Source organism: Lethenteron reissneri, chromosome 60 (assembly GCF_015708825.2).
Source record: "Lethenteron reissneri isolate LAM-NWPU_2019-01 chromosome 60, ASM1570882v1, whole genome shotgun sequence".
Classification (NCBI taxonomy): Eukaryota; Metazoa; Chordata; class Hyperoartia; order Petromyzontiformes; family Petromyzontidae; genus Lethenteron; species Lethenteron reissneri.
Window position 1 is genome coordinate 282,644 of NC_083838.1, and position 13,028 is coordinate 295,671.

A 13,028-nucleotide genomic window follows, 5' to 3' on the forward strand; every position below is an offset into this window, starting at 1 on the left:
TGGTATAGAGTCTTGATGAGGGAATTCTTCTGGGATGGATGGTGGTGGGAATCCGGTTTTAGGTAAGCATCCGTATGGGTGGCTTTCCTGTAGACAGAGTGGCTCATTGAACCATCAGGTCTCCTTTTAATTAGGACATCCAAAAAGGGTAGCTTGCCATCTTTTTCGACTTCCATGGTGAATCTGATGGCTGGGTGTATGGAATTGATGTGGTTGAGGAATTGGTCTAGAGCAGGCCGGCCATGTGGCCAGATGACAAAAGTGTCATCTACGTACCTCTTCCATAAGGTCGGGCGTAGAGTGGCAGTCTGGATGGCGTTAGTCTCAAATATCTCCATGAAAACGTTGGCTACAACCGGAGATAGGGGGGAGCCCATTGGGGTGCCCTCAGTTTGTTGGTAGAAAGTTCCATTCCAGGTGAAGTATGTATTGGTTAAGCAGTGTCTCACCAGGGGGGGTACCTCAGTATTCAGTCCTTGATGAACCAAGTCTTCAATGATTGCGATGGTGTCAGGTACAGGAACTTTGGTGAATAAGGAAACCACATCAAAACTGACAAGCAGGTCGTCTGGGGACAGGGAAACGTCGTGAGAATTGTATTTTATTGTTTAGTTTTTATTATTTTATTATTTCCCTTCTACGTGACTTTACCGAAAGAACCAAGAAGATTTACTATGTTTGTTTTATACCTGATGACGATTGCTTGTGTTGCAATCGAAACGTCCTATTCTATTATTTAATTTATTTCCTTTCTACGTTACTTTACCGAAAGAACCGAAAAGCTAAATCAAAATTCGCTGAAATAACTTAACCAACATGGTCGCTGTAGCGCCACCGTGTGGTCTCATAGTGCAACTGCAGCGCCTCAGCGCGGTAATTGTAGCAGTGGAACTGTTCGGTGTCTTCACGGCTTCATTGCAGCCAACCCGCTTGGGACAAAGGCCAGAACGCCGCCGCAGCAGCAGCAGCGACTCACAACTCGGGGGTGACGCCTGACAGCGGCAACTGCTGGCGTGCTGTGTTGGCCTACACTGCACATGTCCACCAGATAGCAGACGTCACCACGCATTGAATACTTGTCCACCAGAGGGCACACGTAGCACGTCAAGCGGCCGTTTTGCGCTGCAATTCTTTATTTCTTCACGGATAAAAAAAAAGTGGTTGGGGCGCCCCGTGCGTGGTGACGTCATCGCGCTCGGGTTGGAGCGCCTCCCTGCGTGGTGACGTCATCGCGCTCGGGTTGGTTGGGGCGACCCCGTGCGTGGTGACGTCATCGCGCTCGGGTTGGTGGGGCGCCTCCCTGCGTGACGTCATCGAGCTCGGGTTGGTTGGGGCACCCCCGTGCGTGGTGACGTCATCGGGCTCGGGTTGGTTGGGGCTCCCCCCGTGCATGGTGACGTCATCGTGTGGGCGGGGGGGCTGGTCACGTGGGCTGGTCAGAATGTATCTCACATAATACAAAATTATAATTCGTGTTGAGAATGTATCTCCTCTACGTGTAACTTTTGAGTGGTTTGCCTTGTAACAGATGAATGATCCGAGTGTGCTCCCTATTTCAAAGACAATGAGTTGCTCCAGAGGTAGATGCTTCCTGAAAACACAAAAGTACCCTTTGACCTGTATCACAAGAACAATGAGTCTCACCTGAGTTATCTGTACAGGTTACTTGCAAAACACACACTGTGTCCTAACATCACTCATTCAATGTTTGACCCTTATAGACAAAATGGTACATGTACGCACACCATCATACAAGTATTCATTCTAACTTATTGACAGGCATGTTAACAAAATTGAATGACTGCACTGAAATATACTGCATTAGGTTACATCGCATTAACAAGAAGCTAATTAAAAAATACACACCGTCTGCTTAACAGTGTATGTACAACATACTAATGCACCATTCAAAACGAGTCGGCCATTGCATGCTGGCGTCTGGGTCAAAATGTAGCAAATTCTAAACATTACCTACAAACTCCACAACTGAGATGCCACATCAACCATCGCCCCCTACTGACAGGCTCTTGTCCACATGCAGGCCGGTGCAGGGCCACCACCTTGTGCCACACAGGGGCAGCTGCTACTTGGGGATGCTCTTCGAGTGTTTGAGACGAGAAACGATACAAAACTACAAATTGTCGAGGCAATTAAGCAAGCACAATATAAATGCAATTATGATAACATAGTGAATGCTTGGGAGCTTATTGGCATTCGCTCCTGGTTAGAGATCTACCCAACACACAGGTTCACAAAGACTGGCCGCTCTTACCCTGCAGGTTGAACCTAGGAACTGAGTGTTCAACTTCACATTCTTGTCATTAAAGGCCTGTGACAAAGGTGCATCTATTGGAGCGGCATCGTCTAAAACCTTGTTGGAGGTACTGAACCCCACCAGTTTCATATGCGCATTCATAGAACCCTTCTTAATTGGAAAAATAAAATTATTTTTTCTAATTCAAAACATAGGTACATGTTTTACTGGTCAGGTGTGTGTCTTAACCTCCGCCGAACCCCTGAGACTGACTCACCGAACCCCTGGGGTTCGATCGAACTCAGGTTAAGAACCGCTGGTCTAAGGCTTACGCATCTCCCGGGTCTCCATTTGACTTTGTATTGTCTCGGAGGAAGTCCACCCACACCTCCACTTCCACAAACTGCTGGGAGTTGCCTCGCTCTGCCTCAGTCAGAATTCTCCTCCTGCTTCACGTTGCCTCCATCGATGTGAAAGTCCGATTTTGGAGTTGAATCTTCATCTTCACATTTTACCTTCACTTCTTCGCTCTTCACCATCACGTCTTCACATTCCACCTTCACCTCTTCATATTTCACCTTGATTTCTTTGAAAGTGTCCAAGCTGGGATGTTCTTCCGGTTCTTGTTTGATGAGGGATGGGCTCATTGAGGCACTTTGACTTTCACAAGCTGATTTCACACTCCACTCCTGGTGGATCTTCTGATGCTTGCGTGATCTCTGGTGTCTTTGAAGATTTGGTGAAAGTGTAAACGCCTTCTCACACACACCGCACTTGAAGGGTTTCTCTCCCGTGTGTGTTCTCTTGTGTGTTACAAGAGTAGATGAATCTGAAAACGCCTTCCCACACACACTGCACTTGAAGGGTTTCTCTCCCGTGTGTGCTCTCTGGTGTGCTACAAGAGTAGATGAACGTGCAAACGCCTTCCCACACACACTGCACTTGAAGGGTTTCTCTCCCGTGTGGGTTCTCTGGTGTTTTACAAGAGTAGATGAATCTGAAAACGCCTTCCCACACAAAGTGCACTTGAAGGGTTTCTCTCCCGTGTGTGTTCTCTGGTGTTTGACAAGAGCAGATGAATGTGCAAACGCCCTCCCACACACACTGCACTTGAAGGGTTTCTCTCCTGTGTGAGTTCTCTGGTGCCGTGTCAAATGTTCAGGACGATCCGTGCTGTATGCACACCGGTCGCATTGATGCCTTTTTGCACCGAGCTGCGCCGACTGCCTTTGCTCCATGAGACCAATTCTGCAAAGGCAGCGACAGCTGCAGACAGAAACAAAGAATATCCACACCATCTACACGTCAGTATCGAGGCACAGAGGAATGCATATACACAGTCACACGTCACTTACACGTCTATAGTTATTCATATATTTATGATATAGTAAACAAAAAGTGTCCCAAATTCATCACACGGGCTGTTATGGCACACAATGAGAGGGCAAATGGTTAGAAACGTGCCTGGAAGCCCTCGTATCTTCAAAATGAACGTTAACCCAAAAGTCAGAGCACACAATTTCAGCTGTCTGGCTTCTAAATAAATGTTTATGAAAGCTAAATTCAGCTGACATAGCAAAGGGTGTTGAAAATAATACTATTTATGTTATGCACAAATGCATAAATTAATGTTCAATCGCAACTTAGAGGTGTGAAGCCAGGCACAGATGTCCTTGATTGCTGGGATGAGCAGTTCCGACTTCAGCTGCTGCACATGTGTGCTGTGATCACTTCCTGACTCCATTCTTACAAAGAGTTCCAGAGGAAAACTAAAATAAACTACTGTTTTGATATAACCTATGTGCTCAATAGAGTTAATAGACTTTACTGCAAATACAAACTTGACACTGTCACACACTCAGAGGTGGATACAGGATTTTCAGGTAGGGGGGGGAAACCCCTCCAGCAATGAAACATTACAGGAGTTGTTAGTAAGTAAGGAGTTGTTAGTGAGAAAGGAGTTGTTAGTAAGAAAGGACTTGTCCCTTGCTTTTCATTCGACGCGTGTTGATGCCTTCAGGAAAGAAAAATAGACTTTTGTATTTTTTGGGGGGGGGGGGGGGGGGGAGGAAATGACCATGACGTATGTGGCATCAACCCGCATCACACCTGAGCTAAGCGCTCTGCAATGCTTACCCCCCTACCACATGGCTCTTCGCGCGCCGTACTTCTACAGCTGTTCACAGCGTGCCGGGAGATTTTAGGTGGCGCTTCGCTCCTGGCCGATGAAGTCATTGGCTTCTCGGAGTTTCAATACAAATCCGTGTGAAGAACGGGTACAACTGCCATCTTAAATATAAAGCAGAACTTACACCTGTTTGTTTGTGTGAAGCAGCAAAAACTCTCCATTGCCGGGCTTTGGCATCATGAAATTTTCACAGCTTTTGCTGTCTGGAATTTCGAAGTGAACGCGACTGTTTTCAGCTCGCCACGTCATTCCCTTCCCGAGTTGCCAAAATCGACATTACGTAGAAGTGGGTTAAGGTTAAATTTCCTTCAGTGAAAAACATCCGATTTAGTTAAAATTATTTCTTTCAGCTTTTCCTTCTTACAAGAATCACTTTTTCAGGGTTTTTCAGTGAAATATGAGGGAATATTAAATTAATCCAAGACAAGAATCCAAGTCCCGGGCGAAGCCGGGTAGTGAAGCTAGTTACTAATAAACCCCAATGATCGTTGGGGGGGCACGTGCCACCCCATCCACACTGGCTGAAGCACTGTCACACACTGGCAGCATGGTTCACAGGTGGTGGTGTGTCCAGACCCACGCCTGGCCACCTTCACCTGCTAAGTATTAATGCTTCCTCACTCCAACAAGTAATTCATTGAGGATCAATCAACACAGCCGAGGCTGCGTGTCTCTCTGTGGTGAGATGTTAGCTACCTGTCCTGGCATACAGGAAGTCGTGGGATCGATCCCGACCCTGACGCCTGCTGTATATTTGTAGTTTACGTGTCTCTCTCTCCCCGTGGTCGCGTGGATTTCCTTCCCGATCCCCGGGTTTCCCCTCCACATGTAGAGAGTGAACACCACCACGCGTCCAGAGTGAACACCACCACGCGTCCAGAGTGAACACCACCACACGTCTAGAGTGAACACCGCCACGCGTCTAGAATGAACACCGCCACGCGTCTAGAGTGAACAACACCACGCGTCTAGAGTGAACACCGCCACGCGTCTAGAGTGAACACCACCACGCGTCTAGAGTGAACACCACCACGTGTCTAGAGTGAACACCGCCACGTGTCTAGAGTGAACACCACCACGCGTCTAGAGTGAACACCACCACGCGTCTAGAGTGAACACCACCACGCGTCCAGAGTGAACACCACCACGCGTCTAGAGTGAACACCACCACGCGTCTAGAGTGAACACCGCCACGCGTCTAGAGTGAACACCGCCACGCGTCTAGAGTGAACACCGCCACGCGTCTAGAGTGAACACCGCCACGCGTCTAGAGTGAACACCGCCACGCGTCTAGAGTGAACACCACCACGCGTCTAGAGTGAACACCGCCACGCGTCTAGAGTGAACACCGCCACGCGTCTAGAGTGAACACCGCCACGCGTCTAGAGTGAACACCGCCACGCGTCTAGAGTGAACACCACCACGCGTCAAGAGTGAACACCGCCACGCGTCTAGAGTGAACACCACCACGCGTCTAGAGTGAACACCTCCACGCGTCTAGAGTGAACACCACCACGCGTCTAGAGTGAACACCGCCACGCGTCTAGAGTGAACACCGCCACGCGTCTAGAGTGAACACCGCCACGCGTCTAGAGTGAACACCACCACGTGTCTAGAGTGAACACCGCCACGTGTCTAGAGTGAACACCACCACGCGTCTAGAGTGAACACCACCACGTGTCTAGAGTGAACACCGCCACGCGTCTAGAGTGAACACCGCCACGCGTCTAGAGTGAACACCACCACGTGTCTAGAGTGAACACCGCCACGTGTCTAGAGTGAACACCACCACGCGTCTAGAGTGAACACCACCACGTGTCTAGAGTGAACACCACCACGCGTCTAGAGTGAACACCACCACGCGTCTAGAGTGAACACCGCCACGCGTCTAGAGTGAACACCGCCACGCGTCTAGAGTGAACACCGCCACGCGTCTAGAGTGAACACCGCCACGCGTCTAGAGTGAACACCACCACGTGTCTAGTTGAACACCACCACGTGTCTAGAGTGAACACCGCCACGTGTCTAGAGTGAACACCGCCACGTGTCTAGAGTGAACACCGCCACGTGTCTAGAGTGAACACCGCCACGTGTCTAGAGTGAACACCGCCACGTGTCTAGAGTGAACACCGCCACGTGTCTAGAGTGAACACCACCACGTGTCTAGAGTGAACACCGCCACGTGTCTAGAGTGAACACCGCCACGTGTCGAGTGAACACCACCACGCGTCTAGAGTGAACACCGCCACGTGTCTAGAGTGAACACCGCCACGTGTCTAGAGTGAACACCACCACGTGTCTAGAGTAAACACCACCACGCGTCTAGAGTGAACACCACCACGCATCTAGAGTGAACACCGCCACGTGTCTAGAGTGAACACCACCACGTGTCTAGAGTGAACACCACCACGTGTCTAGAGTGAACACCGCCACGTGTCTAGAGTGAACACCGCCACGTGTCTAGAGTGAACACCGCCACGTGTCTAGAGTGAACACCACCACGTGTCTAGAGTGAACACCACCACGTGTCTAGAGTGAACACCGCCACGCGTGTCGAGTGAACACCGCCACGCGTCTAGAGTGAACACCGCCACGCGTCTAGAGTGAACACCGCCACGTGTCTAGAGTGAACACCGCCACGCGTCTAGAGTGAACACCGCCACGCGTCTAGAGTGAACACCGCCACGCGTCTAGAGTGAACACCGCCACGCGTCTAGAGTGAACACCGCCACGCGTCAAGAGTGAACACCGCCACGCGTCTAGAGTGAACACCGCCACGCGTCTAGAGTGAACACCTCCACGCGTCTAGAGTGAACACCACCACGCGTCTAGAGTGAACACCGCCACGCGTCAAGAGTGAACACCACCACGCGTCTAGAGTGAACACCGCCACGCGTCTAGAGTGAACACCACCACGTGTCTAGAGTGAACACCGCCACGCGTCTAGAGTGAACACCGCCACGCGTCAAGAGTGAACACCGCCACGCGTCTAGAGTGAACACCGCCACGCGTCAAGAGTGAACACCACCACGCGTCTAGAGTGAACACCGCCACGCGTCTAGAGTGAACACCGCCACGCGTCTAGAGTGAACACCGCCACGCGTCTAGAGTGAACACCGCCACGCGTCTAGAGTGAACACCACCACGTGTCTAGAGTGAACACCGCCACGTGTCTAGAGTGAACACCACCACGCGTCTAGAGTGAACACCACCACGTGTCTAGAGTGAACACCGCCACGCGTCTAGAGTGAACACCGCCACGTGTCTAGAGTGAACACCACCACGTGTCTAGAGTGAACACCGCCACGTGTCTAGAGTGAACACCACCACACGTCTAGAGTGAACACCACCACGTGTCTAGAGTGAACACCACCACGCCTCTAGAGTGAACACCACCACGTGTCTAGAGTGAACACCGCCACGCGTCTAGAGTGAACACCGCCACGCGTCTAGAGTGAACACCGCCACGCGTCTAGAGTGAACACCGCCACGTGTCTAGAGTGAACACCACCACGTGTCTAGTTGAACACCACCACGTGTCTAGAGTGAACACCGCCACGTGTCTAGAGTGAACACCGCCACGTGTCTAGAGTGAACACCGCCACGTGTCTAGAGTGAACACCGCCACGTGTCTAGAGTGAACACCGCCACGTGTCTAGAGTGAACACCGCCACGTGTCTAGAGTGAACACCGCCACGTGTCTAGAGTGAACACCGCCACGTGTCTAGAGTGAACACCGCCACGTGTCTAGAGTGAACACCGCCACGTGTCGAGTGAACACCACCACACGTCTAGAGTGAACACCGCCACGTGTCTAGAGTGAACACCACCACGTGTCTAGAGTAAACACCGCCACGCGTCTAGAGTGAACACCGCCACGTGTCTAGAGTGAACACCACCACGTGTCTAGAGTGAACACCACCACGTGTCTAGAGTGAACACCGCCACGTGTCTAGAGTGAACACCGCCACGTGTCTAGAGTGAACACCGCCACGTGTCTAGAGTGAACACCACCACGTGTCTAGAGTGAACACCACCACGTGTCTAGAGTGAACACCGCCACGCGTGTCGAGTGAACACCGCCACGCGTCTAGAGTGAACACCGCCACGCGTCTAGAGTGAACACCGCCACGTGTCTAGAGTGAACACCGCCACGTGTCTAGAGTGAACACCACCACGTGTCTAGAGTGAACACCGCCACGTGTCTAGAGTGAACACCGCCACGTGTCTAGAGTGAACACCGCCACGTGTCTAAAGTGAACACCACCACGTGTCTAGAGTGAACACCACCACGCGTCTAGAGTGAACACCGCCACGTGTCTAGAGTGAACACCACCACGTGTCTAGAGTGAACACCACCACGTGTCTAGAGTGAACACCACCACGTGTCTAGAGTGAACACCGCCACGTGTCTAGAGTGAACACCACCACGTGTCCAGAATGAACACCGCCACGTGTCTAGAGTGAACACCCGCCACGCGTCTAGAGTGAACACCACCACGTGTCTAGAGTGAACACCGCCACGTGTCTAGAGTGAACACCGCCACGTGTCTAGAGTGAACACCACCACGCGTCTAGAGTGAACACCGCCACGTGTCTAGAGTGAACACCGCCACGTGTCTAGAGTGAACACCACCACGTGTCTAGAGTGAACACCGCCACGCGTCTAGAGTGAACACCGCCACGTGTCTAGAGTGAACACCACCACGCGTCTAGAGTGAACACCACCACGTGTCTAGAGTGAACACCACCACGTGTCTAGAGTGAACACCGCCACGTGTCTAGAGTGAACACCGCCACGCGTCTAGAGTGAACACCGCCACGTGTCTAGAGTGAACACCGCCACGTGTCTAGAGTGAACACCGCCACGTGTCTAGAGTGAACACCGCCATGTGTCTAGAGTGAACACCGCCACGTGTCGAGTGAACACCACCACACGTCTAGAGTGAACACCGCCACGTGTCTAGAGTGAACACCACCACGTGTCTAGAGTAAACACCGCCACGCGTCTAGAGTGAACACCGCCACGTGTCTAGAGTGAACACCACCACGTGTCTAGAGTGAACACCACCACGTGTCTAGAGTGAACACCGCCACGTGTCTAGAGTGAACACCGCCACGTGTCTAGAGTGAACACCGCCACGTGTCTAGAGTGAACACCACCACGTGTCTAGAGTGAACACCAGCCACGTGTCTAGAGTGAACACCGCCACGCGTGTCGAGTGAACACCGCCACGCGTCTAGAGTGAACACCGCCACGCGTCTAGAGTGAACACCGCCACGTGTCTAGAGTGAACACCGCCACGTGTCTAGAGTGAACACCACCACGTGTCTAGAGTGAACACCGCCACGTGTCTAGAGTGAACACCGCCACGTGTCTAGAGTGAACACCGCCACGTGTCTAAAGTGAACACCACCACGTGTCTAGAGTGAACACCACCACGCGTCTAGAGTGAACACCGCCACGTGTCTAGAGTGAACACCACCACGTGTCTAGAGTGAACACCACCACGTGTCTAGAGTGAACACCACCACGTGTCTAGAGTGAACACCGCCACGTGTCTAGAGTGAACACCACCACGTGTCCAGAATGAACACCGCCACGTGTCTAGAGTGAACACCGCCACGCGTCTAGAGTGAACACCACCACGTGTCTAGAGTGAACACCGCCACGTGTCTAGAGTGAACACCGCCACGTGTCTAGAGTGAACACCACCACGCGTCTAGAGTGAACACCGCCACGTGTCTAGAGTGAACACCGCCACGTGTCTAGAGTGAACACCACCACGTGTCTAGAGTGAACACCGCCACGCGTCTAGAGTGAACACCGCCACGTGTCTAGAGTGAACACCACCACGCGTCTAGAGTGAACACCACCACGTGTCTAGAGTGAACACCACCACGTGTCTAGAGTGAACACCGCCACGTGTCTAGAGTGAACACCGCCACGCGTCTAGAGTGAACACCGCCACGTGTCTAGAGTGAACACCGCCACGTGTCTAGAGTGAACACCACCACGTGTCTAGAGTGAACACCACCACGTGTCTAGAGTGAACACCGCCACGTGTCTAGAGTGAACACCGCCACGCGTCTAGAGTGAACACCGCCACGTGTCTAGAGTGAACACCGCCACGTGTCTAGAGTGAACACCACCACGTGTCTAGAGTGAACACCGCCACGTGTCTAGAGTGAACACCGCCACGTGTCTAGAGTGAACACCACCACGTGTCTAGAGTGAACATCGCCACGTGTCTAGAGTGAACACCACCACGCGTCTAGAGTGAACACCACCACGCGTCTAGAGTGAACACCGCCACGTGTCTAGAGTGAACACCGCCACGCGTCTTGAGTGAACACCACCACGTGTCTAGAGTGAACACCGCCACGTGTCTAGAGTGAACACCGCCACGCGTCTAGAGTGAACACCGCCACGCGTCTAGAGTGAACACCGCCACGTGTCTAGAGTGAACACCGCCACGTGTCTAGAGTGAACACCACCACGTGTCTAGAGTGAACACCGCCACGCGTCTAGAGTGAACACCACCACGTGTCTAGAGTGAACACCACCACGTGTCTAAAGTGAACACCGCCACGTGTCTAGAGTGAACACCGCCACGCGTCTAGAGTGAACACCGCCACGTGTCTAGAGTGAACACCGCCACGTGTCTAGAGTGAACACCACCACGTGTCTAGAGTGAACACCACCACGTGTCTAGAGTGAACACCGCCACGCTGTTGACGAGCCCCACCTTGTTGTTGTTGTTGTGGGCAGGTCGCTTCTGAAAACAAGAGCGGTACAGCAGCTCAAGCGGGCGTGGCCTGGTAAAAAAAACGAAAAAAAAAACGGTGTTAGTATAGAATATTTAAACAAAGGTAAAAAGTGGCGATCCGGGTCAAGACAAATTAAACTTAAGCGAGAGAATTGAAGCGAACGCGACCAGGCGAGGGCAGGAGGCAAGGCCCCGCGTTGTAAAGTTACAACGTGGACATCGCTTCCATGCTCGCTGCTACTCAAATAACATACCCTACGAGAGAGAGCGAGGCTCTACCTCGGTACACAACAACAACAACCACCACCACAACCACCACCACCACCACAACAACCACCACCACCGCGATGAGAATTTCTCACCTCGGATTTCAGTGCACGGGCCGAGCGGCGACTTCCTGGTCCCTCGTGACGTCACGCGGCAGCAGGTGACATGACGTCACTTGCGGGGTACGATGACACTCCCCTCCCACAATGAGCGGCCCTCAACTCGCGACGGCTTTCATGAATAAATTATGTTAATGAGCCGCCAGTCACCGGGCGTGGCTTTGCCAAAATAAGGATTGGCACTGGAACAGTTATCGGCAGCGGCTGGGTGGATGTGACGTCACGCTCAAGAGCACGGTGGTCGGGGGGTGAGTGACATGACGTCACTATCGAGGCACACCTCCCCCTGGCGTTTGACGCCGATGAGGTCACGCTGAGCGGTGACGTCAGAGAGCGGGGTCAGAGTTCAAGTTTGTTGTTGTTGGCAGTGACGTGGTGAGCGCTGCGCTCCGCACCGACCAGCCGAGTTCCATTCCCGCTCGTGGCCAACGCCGCCAGTGACCACTTTCTGAGCCGGTCCTGGGCCTCCCCTAAGTCGACTCAGCCTCAAACGAGTACCCGGTGCGGTGTGTCAACATCGCCAGCACTGGGGAGACAAAGGCGGCCGGGCGTGGTGCTGGCCACCCACCCCCTCGTGTGCCATCCCATCCTTAATAGGTGCTCACTAACAGCACTTGCCGCAACATTCTGTGCAGGCTATACGGGGGTCTTTGTGTTAGGTGCTCACTAGCAGCACTTGCCCCTACAGTCTGTTAAGGCTATACGGGGAATCTTTGTCTTTGTGTGTTGGGAGCAAGTTTGAGTGGCGTGCAGCCGTGGGAGTTGAACGGGCACCTGCTGCTACTGACAGTCGTTGACTGCGGTGGGACAGACGCTGATAGACAAACACAGACAGACAAGACAGGAAGACAGACACAGACAAGAGGAACACAGAGACAGAGAAAGATACGCAGAGACGACATCGACAGAGAGACACAGAGGCAAACAGAGAGACAGACGGACAGAGATGTTAAATCGAACTCACTGAACTCGCTCCATTGAAAGAGATTCCTCGATCTTTGCCCATCCCCGGAAGTCGTTCGAGTTTCTATTTATTTCCCTGTGTGGTGTGTAGTGTAAGCAATGTGGGATATCGATGTACACAGATATGAACATCAGCAGACAAGACGTCTTTCATTTATCAGTCTCTCCGCGAAACAAAGCAATGTTTTACACAAAATATAATTACTGCAGCATTCAGTGCAAGTCAACTGTGGACCGGTTTTGGTGTACAATTTATACGTGAATATATAAGCACACGACTTCATTTATCTGTGACGAACGATGCACTTTCCATCGCTTTCATGTAGGGGGCGCTGCAAACCTACGCGCCCCCTGCATGAACGACGGAGGCGCAGGGACAGGCATTCGATCGCGTTGGAATCGATCTGCAGACGGCGTTCTTCTCCCAACCAGGTGAAAGTCCGCATCAAACAGAATCCGCGGCAAGG

General features: G+C 52.2%; 1 protein-coding gene across 1 annotated transcript; it reads right to left on the reverse strand.

Moving 5' to 3' along the window:
• Positions 1-705: 705 nt before the first annotated feature.
• On the reverse strand, positions 706-11,647 carry LOC133358077 (gastrula zinc finger protein XlCGF71.1-like). Its single transcript, XM_061576371.1, has 3 exons — positions 11,575-11,647; positions 11,192-11,261; positions 706-3,520 (listed from the first exon to the last, which is right to left on the reverse strand). The coding sequence occupies exon 3, from the start codon at positions 3,490-3,492 to the stop codon at positions 2,683-2,685; it is 810 nt and encodes a 269-aa protein (XP_061432355.1). The 5' UTR covers positions 3,493-3,520; positions 11,192-11,261; positions 11,575-11,647; the 3' UTR covers positions 706-2,682.
• Positions 11,648-13,028: the final 1,381 nt, after the last annotated feature.